Source organism: Plecotus auritus, assembly GCF_963455305.1.
Source record: "Plecotus auritus genome assembly, chromosome: 7".
NCBI lineage: Eukaryota > Metazoa > Chordata > Mammalia > Chiroptera > Vespertilionidae > Plecotus > Plecotus auritus.
In genome coordinates, this window is record NC_137774.1 from 32,176,222 (window position 1) to 32,191,412 (window position 15,191).

Consider the following 15,191-nt stretch of genomic DNA (forward strand, 5'->3'; position numbering starts at 1 on the left):
ATTTAAATATTGGGATCAGGCTTTTGGTGTCAGGTCTAAGAACTCTGTCTAGCTCTAGATCCCGAAGATTTTCTCCTGTTTTTTCCTAAAAGTATTATAGTTTAACCTTTTACATGTAAGTCTGTGGTCCATTTTAACTTAATTTTTGTATAAGGTGTGAGACTTGGGTTAAAGTCCATTTGGGAACATATCAGTTCATGTAGATGTCTAATTGCCCCAACACCATTTGTTGCAAAGGCTATCTTTCCTCCATTGAATGGCTTTTGCACCTTTGTCAACAAAAGTTTTCCTGGGTCCTCTGTCCTGTTCTATCGATCTATGGGTCTATCCCTCTGCCAATACCACACAGTATGATTACTGAGCTATATAAAGTTTTAAAATCAGGTAGTAGACTGATTCCTTTCTAATTCATCTTTTTCCAAATTGTTTTAGCTATTCCAGTCCTGTTGTCTTCCCATGCAGCTTTTAGAGTAATCTTTACCTGCAAAAAAAAAAAATCTTGCTGGAATTTTGATAGAGAATTTTGTTAAACCTGTGTATCCATTTGGGAAGAGTTGACATCTTTTTTTTTTTTTAAATAAATCTTTATTATTCAGATTATTACAGGTGTTCCTCTTTTTCACCCCCCCATAGCTCCCCTCCACCTGATTCCCCACCCACCCCATGCCCTTACCCCCCGCCACTGTCTTCATCCATAGGTGTAAGATTTTTGTCCAATCTCTTCCCACACCCCTCACACTCCCTTCCCCCTGAGAATTGTCAGTCCACTCCCTTTCTATGTCCCTGATTCTATTATATTCAACAGTCCATTCTGTTCTTCAGATTTTTTATTCACTTGATTTTTAGATTCACTTGTTGGTAGGTATGTATTTGATGTCATTTTGTTGTTCATAATTTTTATCTTTACCTTTTTCTTCTTCTTGACATCTTTACTATGTTGAATTTTCCAATTCATGAACATAGGATGTTCTTCTATATAGATCTTTGATTTCTTTAAATCAGCATTTTATAGTTCCCAACATACAAGTTCTGTACATCTATTGTTACATTGACACCTAAGTTTTTTTTTTTAGTGACTATAAATGGCATTGTATTTTTTATTTTGGTTTCCACATGCTTATTCCGAATATATAGAATTGATCTTTATATGTTTATCTTGTATCCTGCCAAATTGATAACCTCAGCCCTCCTTCCCTCTTGAGATTTTGTCTTTGATCCAAGGATTTCCTAGAAAAATCTTTTTAGTTTCTGAGTGTGTTTGGGGGTTTTCATGTTATCTTTCTAGTTTAATTATATTTTGATTGGACAACATACTCTGTATGATTTCAATTATTTTAAGTTTGTGAGATTTATGTCATGCTCCAGGATATGGTCAATCTTGGTATATGTTCTTTGGGTACTTGAAAAGACTGTAGTCTGCTGTTAATGAATGGGTGGAATGTTTTGTAAATGTAGATCAGAATCCTGTTGGCTGATGTTGTAGAGTTTTACACCTTTCTAATTTTCTGTCTAGTTGCTCTGTCAATTTTTTTTTTAAAATATATTTTATTGATTTTTTACAGAGAGGAAGGGAGAAGGATAGAGAGTTAGAAACATCGATGAGAGAGAAACATCGATCAGCTGCCTCTTGCACACCTCCTACTGGGGATGTGCCCGCAACCAAGTTACGTGCCCTTGACCGGAATCGAACCTGGGACCCTTCAGTCCGCAGGCCGACGCTCTATCCACTGAGCCAAACCGGTTTTGGCTGCTCTGTCAATTTTTGAGAGGGGCATGTAGAAGTCTCCAATTATAATTGTGAATTTGTCTCTTTTTTCTTTCGTTCTGTCAGTTTTTGACTGTTTTTCCAGCTCTTTTGTTTTCTGAATACATACCTAGGATATCTGTATGTTCTTGGTGGATTGACCATTTTATCAAAATGTCCCTCTATGTCTCTGGTAAGTTCCTTGGCTTCTTGGTTTACTTAATATTAATATAGCCTCTCTTGCTTGCCGCTGATTGTTTGCATGATACCTATTTTCTATCCTTTTACTTTCAACTTGTCTATATAGTTTCTTATAGATATCATATAGTTGGGTCATGGTTTTGTTTTTTTGTTTACTCTGTCAATCTCTGTTTTATTTGGTGTGTTTAGACCCGTGGTCTGCAAACTGCGGCTTGCAAGCCACATGTGGCTCTTTGGCCCCTTGAGTGTGGCTCTTCCACAAAATACCACGGCCTGGGCGAGTCTATTTTGAAGAAGTGGCGTTAGAAGAAGTTTAAGTTTAAAAAATTTGGCTCTCAAAAGAAATTTCAATCGTTGTACTGTTGATATTTGGCTCTGTTGACTAATGAGTTTGCCGACCACTGGTTTAGACCATTTACATATAATTTTGTTACTGATATGTTAGGACTTAAGTCTGTCATTTTTCTCTGTTTCCTGTTCTTTCTGGTCTTAATTTCTCTGCTTTCCTTTTTATTCATTCTTGTAAGGTTACATGAACATATTTTAGAATTTCATTTTATCTATAATGTTTTTGAGAGTCTCCCTTTATATAGTTTCTTTAGTAGTTGTAGGCATTTATACATAATATCTATATATGTATATACATGTATATATATGTTAGTATATCTGTATTATGTATTACATACATATGTTGTATATAATTTATCCATTATATATCTATATCTTTTCAGTGTGTTGATGTCATTATTTTACCAGTTCAAGTAAAACATAGAATCCTTACCTTTCTTTATTCTTCCCCCATAATTTTCTTGCTTAAATATTTTTTCAAGATATTTTGCTTTAACCATAAAATATTTTAGAAAACTGATGAGAAACCTATTGTATTTACCTATATTCTTTACCATGTTATTTCTTTGTTCATGATGTTCCAATATTCCTTCTTGTATCATTTCTTTTCTGTCTAGAGAACTTTGTTTAGCCATTCTTTTAAGGTTAAGTTTGCTGGGGTAAAATTCTTAGTTTTCTTTCATCTGAGAATGTCTTGATTTCTTCTTCATTCCTAAAGGGTATTTTCACTGAGTATAGAATTCTGGGTTAACAATTCTTCTTTCAGTAGTTGAAAGATATTATGCTACTTCTCCTGGTTTCTGATTTTTTTAAATCTGCTATTCTAATTGTTTTTCCTTATAGGTAAAGTGTCATTTTTCTCTGGTTGCTTTCACTGTTTTTTTTGTCTTTAGTTTTTATAAATTCAATGATGTTAGATCTTTGCATAGATTCCTTGTTTTCCTTCTTGAATTTTTAGTTTTATGTTTATGGCCAAATTTGCAAAGAGGGCAGCCATTATTTCAAGTACTTTATTTCAAGTTCTACCCTTTTTTCGTCCCACTGGTTTCTGAGGTTCTGTTTATTTATTTTTAAGTCTGTTCAGATCAGGTTATTTCTGTTGGTCTATCTTACAGTTTACTGATTCTTTCCTGTCACCTCCTGCCATTCTACTGTTTGACCCATCTATGAGCTTTTTGTTATTTATTCTTGTTATTTTTTCAGTTCTAAAATGTCCATGTGGCTCTTCTTTGTGTCTTCTATTTCTTTGCTAAGATGTTCTATATTCTTTGCTTGAGGCTATTTTTTTATTTTTCAGTGTATTCATCGAAACATATTTATCTTTATCACGGTGGTTGTGATGGTTAGTCATATGTCTACTTGACTGGGCTAAGGGATGTCCAGACAGGTAACTAAACATTATTTCTGGGTGTGCATCTGATGATATATCTGGAAAAGCTTAACATTTGAATTGATAGATTGAAGGAAGTAGTGGGTGAGCATCATCCAATCTGTTGAGGGCCTGAATAGAACAAAAAAGCAGAGGAAGGTTGAATTCACTCTGCCTGACTGTTGAGGTGGGATGTGAATCTCCTGCCTTCGGCACTCCTGGTTTTAGGGCCTTCAGATCTGGACTGGCATCTACACCACTGGCTTTTAGGCCATCGAATGACATCACTGGCTTTCCTGGGTTCCCACCTTGCAGGCAGATTGTGGGATTTCTCCATAATCTTGTATTTTTTTTTTTTTCTGGGGAAGACTAATACGGTTGCTTTAAAATCTTTCTCAGGCCCTGACTGGTTTGGCTCAGGGGATAGAGCGTTGGCCTGTGGACTGAAAGGTCCCGGGTTCGATTCTGGTCAAGGGCATGTACCTTGGTTGCGGGCACATCCCCAGTGGGGGGTGTGCAGGAGGCAGCTGATCGATGTTTCTCTCTCATCGATGTTTCTAACTCTCTATGCCTCTCCCTTCCTCTCTGTAAAAAATCAAAATATATTTAAAAAAAAATAATAAAATAAAATAAAATCTTTCTCAGGTAATTCTAATATTTGTCAGCCTAGTGTTGACATCTACTGTCTTCATGCAGTGTGAGATCTTTCTTGTTCTTGCTGTGACAAGCAATTTTGTACCAAAATGTGGACATTTTTGTTATGAGACTGGATATTATTTAAACCTGTCAGCTGGCTTTTTGACATCACTTGAGCAGATTGAGGGGAGGGGCACTGCCTCATTACTACCCCATCATTCTAGGCCATGGTCAAAGTCCTGACTCTCCACCAGGCTTTTTCTGAACCTCCCTATCAGAGGAGGAGAGGTGCTTCATTACTGCTAGTGGAGATGGAAGTCCAGGCTCCTGTCACCATAGGGGTAGGGGTCTTTATCATTGTCTGGTGGGGTGAAAAGTCCAGTTTCCTTACTTGGCGGGTAGAATAAACTCCTAGATAGTTATTAGGGCAAAGATTAAATGCATTGTGATTTAAAATTCTTAAATCCTTACCATGAAACATTGATCAGTTGCCTTCCATAGTGCCCTGATCCCAAACCTGCGGCTCAGGTATGTACCTAGACCAGGAATTGAACCAGCAACTTTCGGTGCACAGCACGCTCAACCGAGTCACTCTGGCCAGCCTATTGTGATTTTAATAAAAGTACCAGAATGCTCTCTCTAGAGGTTGTACCGATTTATTTTCCAAAAATGTCTTTAAAATTCACCATAGTTAAAATATTTTAAAAATAGAATATTGCTTTTGTTCCATATCTCATTTGTACTAATATTGGTTTTTATGTTTTATTTTTCAATTACCACCAGAAATGTTTTCAGTGTTTATTTCCACATTAGCAAACTTTTATCTTTAGCAAGCTGAATCCATCTGTGTTCTTGATCTTACTCCTTTTTTCTAGTAACTTTTTTTTTTTTTTTAAATATATTTTATTGATGTTTCACAGAGAGGAAGGGAGAGAGATAGAGAGCTAGAAACATCGATGAGAGAGAAACGTCGATCAGCTGCCTCCTGCACACCTCCCACCGGGGATGTGCCCGCAACCAAGGTACATGCCCTTGACCGGAATCGAACCCGGGACCTTTCAGTCCGCAGGCCGACGCTCTATCCATTGAGCCAAACCGGTTTCGGCTCTAGTAACTTTTTAAAAAATATTTTTATTTCAGAGAGGAAGGAAGAGGTAGAGAGAGAAACATCAATGAGAGAGAATCATTGACTGGCTGCCTCCTGCACACCCCCCACTGTGGATCGAGCCTGCAACCCAGGGCATGTGCCCTTGACCGGAATCGAACCTGGGACCCTTTAGTCCACAGGCCAACGCTCTATGCACCGAGCCAAACCGGCTAGGGCAGTGGTCGGCAAACTGTGGCTTGCGAGCCATGTGGCTCGCGAACCACCGTTTGCCACTCTGTTGACTAATGAGTTTGCTGACCACTGACCTAGACTCTCGATTCCAGTAATTACAGGCTGTTGTTGTTCCTTGTGATTAAGCCCCTATCCCAGTGGTTGGCAAACTCATTAGTCAACAGAGCGGCAAACCGCGGCTCGCGAGCCGCAGTTTGCTGACTGGCTTTTCTAGTAACTTTTATCTTTGGTCTTTGTCTCTTCCTGTCTAGTTATACCCAAACTTCCCATTTACTCTCCCCCAAATTCTTCCTTTGCCTGTTTCCCTCTTGCTATGGCCCCATTTTTCATATACTCTGTGATTCGAAAAGTAGGAGTTGGAGATATTTAATACACTCACTAAACCTGTTTGCTATCACTTAACTCCCTTGAAGTTGCCATTTTATTTACTGTTGTGCGACTGCCTCTTTTTTGGAAACTCTCCTCTCATTCCTCTATACTGCAGTACCATTCAACAATTACTTTTTGGGCACTTAATTCACAACAGGCAGTGTTACCTGGACTATTACAATAGCATTCTAGACCTGGCTGGTTTGGCTCAGTGATAAGAGCATTGGCATGTGGACTGAGGGGTCCTGGGTTTGATTCTGGTTGTGGACACATGCCCGGGTTGTGGGCTCAATCCCCAGTAGGGGGGCATGCAGGAGGCAGCCGACCAGTGATTCTCTCATCATTGGTTTCTCTCCCATCCTCTGAAATCAATAAAAAAAAATATATAAAAAAACAATAGCATTCTACTTCTTCCTATGTAGGTTCTCCCCTCCCAAATTGTTACAGCTGTGGCTCACCTAAAATATAAGTTGGCTTGTTGTATCTGTGCAATAAATCTCTAAATACTTACTGCTGCTTGAAACCCAAACCTTTAACATGGCATGTAAAGCCCTCATCACATCACCAAATAGCTGAGCACCAACTAAGACCATTAGACAGTACTACAGTCAGTGAAAGTTAATGGTCTAATGAAAAGGAACCAAGTGCTTAAACACACATAATGAGCTTTGGGAAAATACAGGGGCACTCAGTTCAAAGGATACACAGAAATATGTACAGGTAAAATGTTACTACTAGTAAATAAAGAACAGCTGAATTGTCAACTCTTCTGTAAATTTCTCCCTCTTTTCAAGTTTTCTACAACTACTGACCCTCATGGAATGTAGTATATAATTTTATTATACAATATCATTTTATAACTATCATTTGTATCCTGCTCTAGTCTGAACTTTTTGAGAGCCAAGATAAATTCTTTTTCATTAAAAAGGAAATAGCCTGGCTGGCATGGCTCAGTGGTTGAGCGTTGACCTATGAACCAGGAGGTCACAGTTGTATTCCCGGTCAGGACACATGCCTGGATTGCAGGCTTGATCTCCATCCTGCAATCCAGTGGAGTGTGCAAGAGACAGCCGATCAATGATTCTCTCATCATTGATGTTTCTCTCTCTCCCCCTCTTCCTTCCTCTCTGAAATCAATATAAATATATTTAAAAAAAAATCCACAACCAAGATGGGTAAGTGTTAATATTGACATTACTTTGAACTATAAGTTTAAAAATATATTTTGGATTACCATAAAGAACATATTCAAGTTGAAATTGATGTTACTAAAACTGAAAGCAAGTTTCACATTAGTTTTTTCTTTTTTTGGCTTAAACAACAGACATTTATTTCTCATTTTTCTGGAGGCTGGAAAGTCCTTTCTCAATTATCAGCTCTGACTGATAGGTGTACTTCTGGATCCTTACTATCCTAAACAAGTCCAAGTTTTAGTGCACACATTAACAATGCATAAAATAACAAAACAGAATACAACTTTTATATTATTGAACTTTATGTACAAAATCATTTGATTTCAAATAAACATTTAATGTAAAAACAAACGTTCTTTTAAACTGATTTTTTTTACATCTACTGTACCTTTCAAATGCTTTATCATCTTACATGATTTCTTCAAAATCTCTTATCAAGGGTACATATAGAAAAGCATTTTTTTTATAAATAGAAACAAAGGGATTTTTTTCAGCTCTTATAAGATGACATAAAAAGTTTACTCAACAGAAGTAATTTCATTACTATTTGGGGGAGGGAATCACCAACTTTTTGTGCAAACAATGCTAGCCTTCTTTTAAGCATTAAGAGCATAACTGCTTAAGAAATGACATAAGCAAAATTTCTACACCTACATCTCCCCTAAAATAATCTATTTTTTTTTTTACATATGTGCACAGCTTTAGCAAATTAAAGCCGGAGAGAAATGCTCAAGATCTGCTATCCATAGGTGTGACCAGAGTTTACTGTAACTCATTTGGAGAGCTTACCAATCAAGGCGTCTGTAATGAAAGCTGCAGTTTCCCTCTTTCCTATTTTTTTAACACAAAAATTAATAACTAAGAATTTAATACTGGATGACAAAGCACATCCACACTATCAGTTAAATAGCCTCACAGTTAAACACATCTTAAAGACCAATCAAATCAGTATTTACATTTTATAAATTTCTGAAAACACCATTAGAAAGCTTATATATCCCTTCATTAAACAAAATAGGGAACTGCATCTGATGGTGGTGGAATGAAATTAAAAAATTAAAAATACCTGTATATACAGCAGCATTGTTCCTTTATAAATAAAGAATATGAAAATGCAATTATCTTTAAGGATAATAAAAAAATTGAGGTGATGTTACTCAACCACAGTGCTTGAAGTTGGAATAAAAATCTATTGGTGCTTGTTAATGTGCCAGTAGTGAAACCACTTTCTGTTGGAGAAAATCCAACTGCAAATATGTGCATAAAACACATATAACACAGGGCAAAATTGCTCAAAACAATTCAAGTCAGCTTATCTGTACTGGATATTCTAATCGTGAAACGCATTACAAAGACATCCTTATAAAAAAAATGTTATGTTTTCTGGTTCATTTTTATAGAACAGTTCTTCCCTCAAAAGTGGCATCTTCAAAATCTCAAATTCTTCCCTTGGTTTACAATTCTAATGAAAAGATGTGGACAGTTTAATTTTCCATGTGTTTACCTAACTGGGGGAAGAAAAAAACCAAACTGTAAAACATTCAAGTTTAAGAAAATATACTGGGTGAGCAATACACTAAATTTATCAACATAAAATAAATGGTAAGTAATCCTATAAACCAACATAACATTTCACTGTCGAATGTGAAAAATTAACATCTCAAACAGGCATTAAGATGAAGAAGTGCTTTTTTCAAATTGTAAAATCAATTTATGCAATGCAAAATATCTTGAGTGTTGTAATTTTTCATTTTAAATTGATTTCAAAATCAAGGATCAAGGTTTGATTGCAAATGGTAATGTAATATAATTTCACAAAAACCTTCAATTTTTAAAAAAGGGAATCACATTCCAATTTTCCCTCCCCAAGAAAATGTTTCACAAAGCAAAAAAACAGCCAGTCACAAATGCAAAAAAATTATAATTTAAATATATGAAATAATTTCTATATTATCAATTTATTTCATAAGACAATTGTTGAAGTTAAAAAATACTTTCTTTGAAGTATTGCTTCTCATGCTCAAGAGAATGTTGTAATGACATCAATAAAGCTGATATACATGTAATGCTGCATAATGAAGTGAAGTAGAACCCTGATACAAATATCCTTGTTGAAATCATTTACTTCATCTTAACAGTGCCTGTTTGGAATCTATGATTAAAAAACAAAAACAAAACTCTTCCTAAGAGGCTGAACTCCCTAGAATGCAATTTCAGTGTTTGTCCACGACACAGGGTTAGGCCTTTTCTTCTCAGAGTTTTTGCTTTTTGCTCTGTTTTGAAACCCCTGAGACACCATCTGTTTCCGAAGCTTTCTCTTTTGAGTTAATTTCACTAAATCCATTTGCTGTCCCATTTTGTTCTTCAGTGATATCTTCATTTGCAGGTGAAGCAGATTCTCCTTTTTCTAGTTTTTGCTGCATTTCACGGAGCTTGGTAACAGCTTTATCTATTGACATTATGCTAATAAGATTAAAGTCATGCATGCTGACTAGATGAAGCATGAAGTTTCGACATAAATTCTTCTTAATTATTTTCTGTCCATAGTTTTCTACAAACAGCATACAGGCGTGATTCATTTGATTGTCAGCAATAAACCTATTTAATAAAAACAACACAAAACATCAATAACGATACAAAGCATTTTTGTCAAATGGAATAGTGATAACCATTATAGAACAGACTATCCAAATCTAGTAAGCGATGATTTAGCAAGAAGTAACACTATAGTAAATGTGAGATTCAATAACTTGAATGAGCTTAGCATTTAAAATATTTAAAGAGACGTGATTTAATCAGTTTAAATATCATTTCTGTTTTTCCTAATTACATACAGCAGTATTGAAAGTATCTCTTGCCAGTATCACTTTCATTAACTCTATATACCCAATATCTCCTTTATTTTCTCCCTTGATTTTGATATACTTTCCTATTTCTGAAGGAATGTTTTTCTTCATTTTCAGATCACAGTAGACCTCTAAAAAATGAAGATGTCACAACAAATAAATATGGCACAGTGTGGTTGTGTTGGTGGAAAGTGAATTGAGGGTATATACAATGAATAAAATTTGAGAGAACCAAATAGGAGAATGGTTGCTCAGTTATCCACAGGAACTGAGTGTCCAACAGAGTCCCAAAAGGCCTGCCTGAAGATTCTTAAATACCCAAATAGTTTGCCCAACTACCTGCCTCTTTATAATGCCAATATACAATGAACCCCAAGAATTGTGCTAACACATTTAGATCAAAGAATTAAAATAGAACTCAATAAAGTAATGTGACTAAAATTCTATCTTGAAACTGGCATCATCAGGACAAAAGGAAAAACATTTAACCCAAGCTCCTGCATACATACTTTACTCCTTAGTACCCCTAGACTGGGGGACCAGGCAAACATTTTCTGTAAAAAACTAGTTAGTAAATATTTATAGCTATACAAGCCATATGTGATCTGCCATCTTCCTCTTTTCCTTTTTCAGTACCCACTAAACATGTGATGACTATCTTATCCTATATAATAAAAGGCTAATATGCAAATCGACCAAACGGCAGAATGACCAGTCGCGATAACGTGCCCTGACCACCAGGGGGTACATGCTCAATGCAGGAGCTCCCCCCTGGTGGACAGTGTGCTAGCACAGGGGGAGCGCAGCTTAGCCAGAAGCTAGGCTCACAGCTGACAAGCGCAGCAGCAGTAGCGGGAGCCTCTCCCGCCTCCATGGCAGCACTAAGGACCCCTCGGGGGATGTCCGACTGCTGGCTTAGGGGGAGCAGGCCTAAGCCAGCAGTCAGACATCCCCTGAGGGGTCCCGGACTGAGAGAGGGTGCAGGCTGAGTGGAGGGACTCTCCAGCCCCCTTCCTTTTCCCCCCGAATGTCGTGCACCGGGCCTCTGGTTCTTAGGTGAAGGCAGTATACAAAAAAATGCTACAGGCCATGCAACCAGACATCTTTATGTACCAACAACCCTTCACTCCCAAGAGTAAGGAAACAAAAGTACTCCCTCCCATTTATTTCACTATCTATAAATGAAAAAACTTTGGATGCTTGTACTATAGAAGAAAGTCTTAAATGAGGATCTAATAATAATGAAGGCAGAGAAGAAAATGTGTAGCACAGGAAAATAGTTCACACAGGGAAGGAGGCAGATCTGCAGAAGAAATAATGCTTTGGAACATGTAGTGACAAAGGCATGAGAATTAGGATTGTTTTACCTTGCCTCCTATGAAATGGTAGTAAATCAAAAAAGCTACTTATATTTTATTCTGATTAAGCAATTTTTAAAACTGTGATATGTAATTTTCAGGATTTCCAGGAATATAGCACATGGCATTTACTTTTTGTATTCTCTGGCAATAAAAGGAATAAAAATTGGGTCATTAAAAAGGGACATATTAAAAATAAAAATCTGCTGAAGAGCTAGCACTTTCCCGATACATTCTCTGAGCATCACCATTTTTCTCTATGCAATTATAATACTTTGGATTAGGATAAGATTTAGGACACAGTATATCTAAATTAACGGAATTTTATATAAGATTCTAACACAAGTAGATTTATAGAATGTGAAGCAGTAAAAAGAATATAAAGGAAATGGAATATTTAAATTTAGAAATACCCTACCCATGCTTCATGACATGGAGATTCCATAGTTTCATCACTTCTTTCTCTCCTTCATTAACATCAGAAAATTCCTCAATTTGCTAAAAATAAAAATATTTAAAAAAGAAAAACACCTATTAAATGCAGAGAAATAATATAAATATTATTTCTAAGAAAAAATTGTGAGAATGTCAAAAACAGATTTTTTATAACTAAAAATACCACAACTTATTTATACAGCAAAGTGGCAACATTTCTTAAAAACCACTTCTGTTTAAGCAGTAATTTTAAAAAGGAATTCCTAAGTTACGTATTGGTTACCTATAAATACAATGAACACTCTATAAAATCACAAGAAAACCTGTATTTCTTCACCTGGTAACTGTTTAAATGAAAATGTGCATTCCTGAGTTCCTTAATTTAGAAAAAGTTCCTTTACTAAGTCAAAAGTTTAATTCATATTAAACAATAGTTTACAACAAAAACCATTTAATCATAAAATTCTAAAATCATTGTCAATAATGATAACAGTAATAATTACTGTAATGGTTTTTTCTCTTAGCCATTCAGGATCTTTTTCATCTTCACTATCTACTTCCATTTCTTGTGGACGGAGAGGTAAACAAGTATCACTATGGAAATACAGACGATTGTGTCCGCTACTGTATGTTCGTTGCTGTTCTACTTCTCCATCTTCAGATTCAAGAAATTCAGACATGCTTGCTTTTGTTCGTTTTGGCCTAATGAAAAGAAATGTTGATGTAATATCAAATGACGGGGATAGGGTTCTTTATATTTCACATTACCCAAATAGATTACATATCTTTCTTAGGGGTTCTGTACCTAGATCTACTAGGACCGTGGTCGGCAAACTGTGGCTCGCGAGCCACATGCGGCTCTTTGGCCCCTTGAGTGTGGCTCTTCCACAAAATACCACAGCCTGGGCGAGTCTATTTTGAAGAAGTGGTGTTAGAAGAAGTTTAAGTTTAAAAAATTTGGCTCTCAAAATAAATTTCAATCGTTGTACTGTTGATATTTGGCTCTGTTGACTAATGAGTTTGCCGACCACTGTACTAGAATTATTTAATCCCCACAACCACGCAGCAATAGTGACATTAACTTTTAAAACACAGGAAAATGCTGTGAGGAATTGAGAAACCCATGTAGAAGCAGGAGCCAGGGAGGTCTATAAAGCAGTATACCACTCAGAATTAGCTAATGCCCCCTCTGTTCTTCCACCATCATCAATAAAATCCAGAGAATAAACCTGTTGCTATATGACCTTTCTACCTACCTGCACACAAGAATGTGTGTGATAGGCGTTCTCTTTACAGGTCCATTGCGACTAAAAGCAAATCCAGGTTGGCGATGAATATCCTGAGGATTTCCTGCATAGGAGCCATCATAACATTCGTTGATAGAAACATCTATCCTAGCACCTTTTGGATGATACTGTAACAAAAATGGCAAGGATTTTAGGAAAAGAAAATATTATTCTACCCTAAATACCTATCACTCCAATTTAATTAATTTAAAAAGTGCTGTGGTTTTTAATGTTTTATAAACATAAATAAGCCAGGCATATTAGCCTGGTGAACAGGAAGTCAGAGAACCTAGAACAAAAAAGATCTATGTTGCCTGGCTAATGTGGCTCAGTTATTGAGCGTTAACCTATGAACCAGGAGGTCACGGTTCGATGTCCAATCAAGGCACATACATTCTCAGACTGCGGGCTCAATCCCCAGGAGGGGGTGTGCCAATCAATGATCCTCCCCCATCATTGATGTTTCTATCTCTCCCCTCCTCCCTGAAAGCAATAAAAAAAATAAAAATAAAGGGATTTGTGTTAAGCCCTGGCTTGTGTTGCTTAGTGGTTAGAGCATTGGCCCTCGCAGTAAAGGGTAGCAGGTTAGATTCCCGGTCTAGGGCACATACCTGGGTTGCAGGTTTAATCCCCAGCCTAGGTTGGGGCACTTGCAGGGGGCAACCAATACATGTGTCTCACAACAATGCTGTTTCTCTCTCCCTTCCCCCTTCCACTCTCTAAAAGTCAATGGAAAAAATCCTTGGGTGAGGATTAATAAACAACAAAAAGATCTATGTTAAAATCCTGGCTATGCCATTTATTGGCTTCTTAACTTTTTACAAATTATTTCTCATCTGAACAAGAAGAAAGAAATCACCACTTCATTCAAAAAGTTGGTGTGAGGATTATATGAGTTAATATAGGTGCATTATATGTAAACTGAACCATTCACTGTAATTCACGCATATAGCAATCCACCCATATAGCAATCCACCCAAATGCAGAAATTTTGGTATTTTGTACCAAGTACTATTTTTGGAAGTCAAATTGTCTTATAATATATATATTAGTAAGAAAAAAACAGTTACATACAACATAATTGAAGATAAACCTGCTGTGGCAGAGTTTAAGATGCTTGAGTAAACTATAAAGTTTTCGGCAGTTCAGAGTGCACCAAGGGCAATGTAGGTCATCTCTTGCTTCAGTCTGTTGTCTTGTATTGTTGTTATAAAGGAACTTTAAAATAAAAAAAAAAGGGAAAACTACAACTTACACATTTCAAAACTTTTTTTTTCAATATCCCCTTTAAAAAGTTAAAACAAATTAAAAGAAAAAGTCAGATAGTCTTTTTATTTAAATATCCAAAATATTTCATATGTAACATGCAAAATAAAGTCATTTCATAATTACTTATATAACTGGTTCAGCTATGTTTACCTGATAAAATATTCTTAATTTTTGTCGGTTTTCATTTGAAGTATCTTTTTCTTTCCTCGTTTGTAGATCTGTAGTCAATGATTCTTTAACAGCTGAAAATACATACTTTTATATTTAATGCAAATATTTGCTTCTAAGTGAGATAATATATCTTGTGAAAATAATTAAACATTAAAGGTTTCACAGAATTCTACTTGTGGTATTTAGTACAGTTTTTATTCTCATACTCAGGGGAACAATCCCACTTAATACTCCTAATCATATATTTAGGTCTTTATTGGCAAGAGCCATACTTTTCCTTTAAAAACCACCTCTTATGTCCTATTATCATTATAAAAGTAACTCCAAGTAATTATATATAGTCACTATAATGTTTTAAGCACTTTGAGGTCAGAGTGTGGTTTTGGTATTTATAATCCCAGGGCAAGTAGTGAGCAGATATCCATTAAGTGTTGGTTTAACATAAATTAAGTAAAAGATGATTGTATATTGCCCGGCCAGTGCGGCTCAGCTCATTGAGTATCATCCCATGCACCAAGGGGTCACCAGTTTGATTCCTAGTCTGGGCACATGCACAGGTAGCAGGCTTGATCCCCAGTAGGGGGTGTGCAGGAAGCAACTGATTGATGTTTCTCTCTCCCCGCCCCC

At 36.3% G+C, this 15,191-nt stretch overlaps 1 protein-coding gene across 4 annotated transcripts in view; it reads right to left on the reverse strand.

Moving 5' to 3' along the window:
- Positions 1-7,316: 7,316 nt before the first annotated feature.
- The window catches only part of SUZ12 (SUZ12 polycomb repressive complex 2 subunit), a 44,566-nt gene continuing 36,691 nt past the window's right edge, over positions 7,317-15,191 (reverse strand). For 3 of the 4 annotated variants that reach the window (XM_080682715.1, XM_080682714.1, XM_080682716.1), the window contains 6 exons: positions 14,544-14,635; positions 14,199-14,342; positions 13,095-13,252; positions 12,342-12,540; positions 11,822-11,901; positions 7,323-9,797 (listed from right to left, as the gene is read on the reverse strand). In XM_080682715.1, the coding sequence (XP_080538841.1) occupies positions 9,452-9,797; positions 11,822-11,901; positions 12,342-12,540; positions 13,095-13,252; positions 14,199-14,342; positions 14,544-14,635 (1,019 nt within the window). In that variant the 3' untranslated portion in view covers positions 7,323-9,451. Of the gene's footprint in view, positions 9,798-11,821; positions 11,902-12,341; positions 12,541-13,094; positions 13,253-14,198; positions 14,343-14,543; positions 14,636-15,191 lie in introns of all 4 variants that reach the window. The other variant, XM_080682717.1, reaches the window with a different exon arrangement.